General features: G+C 39.8%; 1 protein-coding gene across 1 annotated transcript; it reads right to left on the minus strand.

Moving 5' to 3' along the window:
- Window positions 1-867: 867 nt before the first annotated feature.
- Window positions 868-3,090, minus strand: LOC137375660 (heart- and neural crest derivatives-expressed protein 1-like). Its single transcript, XM_068043048.1, has 2 exons — window positions 2,599-3,090; window positions 868-966 (listed from the first exon to the last, which is right to left on the minus strand). Exons 1-2 carry the CDS (start codon window positions 3,088-3,090, stop codon window positions 868-870), a joined length of 591 nt encoding a protein of 196 aa, XP_067899149.1.
- Window positions 3,091-4,735: the final 1,645 nt, after the last annotated feature.

A 4,735-nucleotide genomic window follows, 5' to 3' on the forward strand; every position in this document is an offset into this window, starting at 1 on the left:
GCCGAATGGCCTCCTTCTGTCTGTAACCTGTGTATCTATGCTGGTGTGGGTGAAAACGCTATTAAGAGCCCGATTATTTTAGCTAACATTCTCCCGAGCAGCGTTCCGGAGCATGAATTGATTCCAGCAGATATCTATCTCCTTTCAGTTGGGCTCTCGCTTTCTGAGCCATTCACCAGCAGTACAGTTGTTTCAGTAAAACTCTCCGCTCTTGGCCATTGTTGTAAAATTGGTGACCGGTCCGTGCGATACGACAATCTGACTGAAAGGAGCCGCGCCCTTTCCACTCAACATAAAGTCTTGCATTTTTGATCTATTCACAAATACAACTGTGTGAAATTGTAAATAGAAAATTATTTATTTAAATACAATTTACAATCGCACATTAACGTGGGCAGGAGTGCGAAATGGCTGGAAACAACAAATCACAGAACCTGTAAATTCCCCAAGTGTGATATTTTAAAAACGCCTGACTGAATTATATCGAAGAAAATTAAAATCTCGGTATATTTAAGCCGTTTAATAATGAGTCGAATTAAACAAGTCGACAGAGAGGAGAATTGTTGCCAGAGTAAAGAATACCTCATCCCCTCCAGCAATTCTTGCAGGCAAGTCAAGATACTTTGATCAAGAAAGAATTTTACCTCCTTTTACTGAGGAATGTTCATTTTACACTGAATGAAAGGTAGCTGCAAATATAGATAAGAAGAAATCATTTTATTTCCTTTTTCAGTCCTCAACTTAAACGGATTTTAAAATTGCACTTATGCATCTGTAGTGGTTTGCTCTTCAGTTTGGGAAGCCAGCCTGTGATCAAGTCCAGTCTTCGAGTTTGAACAAAAACTGTGCAAATTTGCAGATTCACTTTCACTGATTCAGCTCCAAAGCCCAGACTTGCTGCGGCCATCCCGTCCTTCCTTTTACCTTCTTGTCACTGCTTCTTGTGGAGCTGTTTACGGTTTCATTCTGGTTAAAATAAAACACAAGGTTTATATTGGTTTGAACAGGAGTCTAGGGGGAAAAAAATCACATCTAAAATGCACTATGTAAAATCATATTTACTATATAATCGGGAAAAAAAAATCACAAATGATGCATTTAAGGAGGTGTATACGTATCAGCGGGAGAAAAGGGAACATATTACTGGGACTACATGAAAAGGGGTGGCAGGAGGCCCATGTGTAGCATAGACCATTTGGGCCGAATGGCCTGTTTCGGTGTTGTAAATTCTATGCAATTCCATGTAATTACAGCTAAAATAAATTCTAATACCGTGACAACCTCCCTACTGTATCTTAGTGAAAGTTTATTTGCCAAGCAAGCTAAGGATGTCGGCGTACTGCCAACAAGTCAGAAGATTTGGTTAATTTTAAATGTTCACCCAGGGTCAATCTAAAACGGGAGCAGTAAGTGAAAAGATAATTCGTTGCATAATTGGAAACCTGTGTGTTTATTTTGAGGCCAATTCGTATCGAGATCAAATCGAAAAACGAATTAAAATAAACTCTTCGTGGAGAATATTGTATCTAAGCAGCCGATACACAATTGATTTTATTGCAACTTTTAAAAAAATACTCAAAACCACTCTGGATTCTGGAGTTCAACATATCAACGACTATAATTTGGGAGTCAATATCCTGTGTGGACTTTTTACCTGTACATTTCCGACTAGTATCTGTTCATTGATTTTTTTTTTTACATGATTTGTTTGGGATGAATTGTTCTGTTCACCAATTTACTGCTGTGGTTGCCTGTAATTACCAACGGTTCAGCTAGCTCTGGTTCTCGTTTGTTGAGAAAACAGCAATTTATTTTGACCTGAAAGTATTATAATTCGGGTCAGTGAGACCCAAATGATCTTACAATTTCAAGACCCCAAGTCCGTGTATCATTTCATTCCTAAAGTGAAATCAAACCACATTTTTTGATGGTAAATTACCACAGTGAGTGGGTTTCATTCTGTTTTTGTTATTGGAAAGTCAATCAGTTTCAACCGTTGAATTTCAGTTTCGCTGCCGCTCGCTGTCCTGGAGTTTTTCTGCTTTCAGCAATCACAGCAAACCGTAAAATACTTACTTTTTAAAAAAAAAGAATCAGTAAATCACTTAATTTTCTTAAATTTTAACCATAGTAATCCTATTTTGTAGGTTTTTAAAGTGAACCCGGTTTGTTTTGTTCGAGTGCTGGTTAAATGGAAACTAATAGCTCCCATTCGAAGTATTTAGTTGTCAACTATATTCCAGGTATTTGGTTCTTTGGTCAGGCCGGACTCCCCGTTTCCTGACAGAATTACGCCACAGTTTGGATCGTTTCTGTTGGCGTTCAAGCTTTCATTTACCCCAATTGTTCTTTTCTTCGGGACATATTTCTAGACTGAACATCACCCAAACACTGACCCAAGATTCAACCCCGCGAATGTTAATTGTGATTTTTTTTTTTTTGCCTTAAACACGTGTATTCGATGCAAAATGGTTGGAGTTAAAAATCAGCAAAACGTGTCCTCACTATTTAAACTTTCCGTTAAGGGGAGTCGATAGCCCAGAGTCTGAATTAAACCTTTCATGGTGTTTTACCGTTTTTCAGATCCTTAATCCTTACCGTTTCCCGTTTTCGTTTTCCTTCCTTGCTGTCCATTTTCTTCAGATCTGCTTTGAAAGCTTCCGCCTCTCCGACCTGGCTGTCCTTTGCCAGAGTGTCCATGAGATAAGCGATATAACTGGTGGCCAACCTGAGCGTTTTGATTTTCGATAGTTTTGTGTCTGCCGGCACATTCGGGATACATTCCCTTAACTCGGCGAACGCGCTGTTGATGCTCTCCGTCCGGCGTCTCTCCTTTTTCGGTACCGTTGTACCTCGCCGTCTACCTGGCCGCTCTGGGGCCACTTCAAAGTGGCCGGGCTCCTGCACCACTCCGTTAATCCCATAATCTGAGCTGTAGGGAGGCTGCGCCGAGTATTCGGGAGACATCTCTCCCTGATTTAGGACCCAACTCTGGAAGAACGGATGCTCCTGGTGGCAGCGGTTGCTTGGGGTAAATGGAAAGCCTTCGTGCATTAAAGCGTGATGTTGGAAACTTCCAACTAGGCTCATGATTTCAGATATAGGTTGAGTCCGGAATAAGCAATAAAGACAACAGCCCCAAACCGCAGCTCCTGAAACCGCTTTTACCTGATCCTGAGAAGCCTCATCTCCACCGCTTTTCACCAGCACTTTCTTCCAATTCTGACTCTTGAAACTTCCTGCTCTCCGCCTTTTCCTGGGATGATAATTGGATTCTAGTCCCACTCTTGCCAACGCACAAACTGCAGCTTTTGCTTGCCTTAGAATTGAGGAACGACTTAACCCTTCTCATCTTATCAATGCCACCTTTATATAATGTAGTGTCGGATCGAAGCCAATAGGATCAAGAGCGACGAAGGGGAGGAGACTAATGTTTACTTTAAGCAATTGGACACGATCTCAAACCACATCAGAATAAAAAGACATATGCGGATGAAGAGAGAACAGGTAAAGCCAGAAATATTGAACATAAACAGAGCAAAACCAAAAGGAATGGAAATCATAAGCGTCCTAAATAATTCATCTTCTTCTGATTGCAGTCACATTTTCACTGTGAATGCTTACGTTAAACATAAACCCAATTCTATCGCAATATATAGCATTAGTATGAAAATGCATTCCATGATTCTACTGCTCTTCCAGTATTAAGGCTACCATATTCCATTAATCTAATGCAATACCAATTCTGTATTCTTCTAAAACTGTACTCATTCCATTGATTCTAAAAAAAAAATACTCACTCCAGTGTTGTTCCATTATTGTAGCACAGTTCTAATTCTCACATTTCAGGGCCATGGTTAGGTGATAGTTACAGAACAATCTGCAGTTTTGGGTGCCACATTATAGAAAGGACATTAAAGCCATAGAGTATGGGCTTTATCATTTCCCATGCTGGTGAATCTATAATTATGAGGAGAGACTGGAGATACTAGGACTGTTTTCACTGCAGCAGAGAAGACCAAGAGGAAATTTCATATATTGTTTTTAAATTATGAAGGATTTTGACCGAATAGAGGAAGGTAGAGCGAGCAGAGCAGTGGGATTCATTTTGGATTGCTCAAACAAAAAGCTGATACAAACATAATGGGACGAAAGGTCTCCTTCTGTAGCTTAAGCTTATGTGATTCTATTGCTCTATATTCTATGATTCTTATTTTGTGCTAACATTCCCATTCTAATTTAGCAGCAATATTCAAGTTGCATTTATACAGTACCTTTTTAATGCAGGAAATGTCCCAAACACTTAACGGGAACATCAGACAAAAACTGATATCAAGCCAAAGGAGGAGTTATTTAGAAGGAGTGAATGAGAAAGATGTGCATTTATATAGCATCTACAGGGCCACATGGCATTCTGAAGTGCTTTGCAGCCAATGAAGTACTTTTGAAATGAAAACAGAAAGTGCTGGAAATACTCAGCAGGTCTGGCAGCATCTGTGGAGAGAGAAATAGTTAAAGTTTCAAAATACTTTTGAAGTGCAGTTACTGTTATAATGTAGGAACCACAAAAGCTAATTTGCGCAAGCTCCCCAAAACAGCAAAGAGATAAAGGACCAGATTGTCTGTTTTTGTGATGTTGATTGAAGGATAAGTATTGGCCAGGACATTAGGGAGAACTCCCCAGATTCTTCTAAATAGCGCCATGGGATCTTTTACATCCACTTGAGAGAGCAGG

This window comes from Heterodontus francisci, chromosome 12, assembly GCF_036365525.1.
Source record: "Heterodontus francisci isolate sHetFra1 chromosome 12, sHetFra1.hap1, whole genome shotgun sequence".
NCBI lineage: Eukaryota > Metazoa > Chordata > Chondrichthyes > Heterodontiformes > Heterodontidae > Heterodontus > Heterodontus francisci.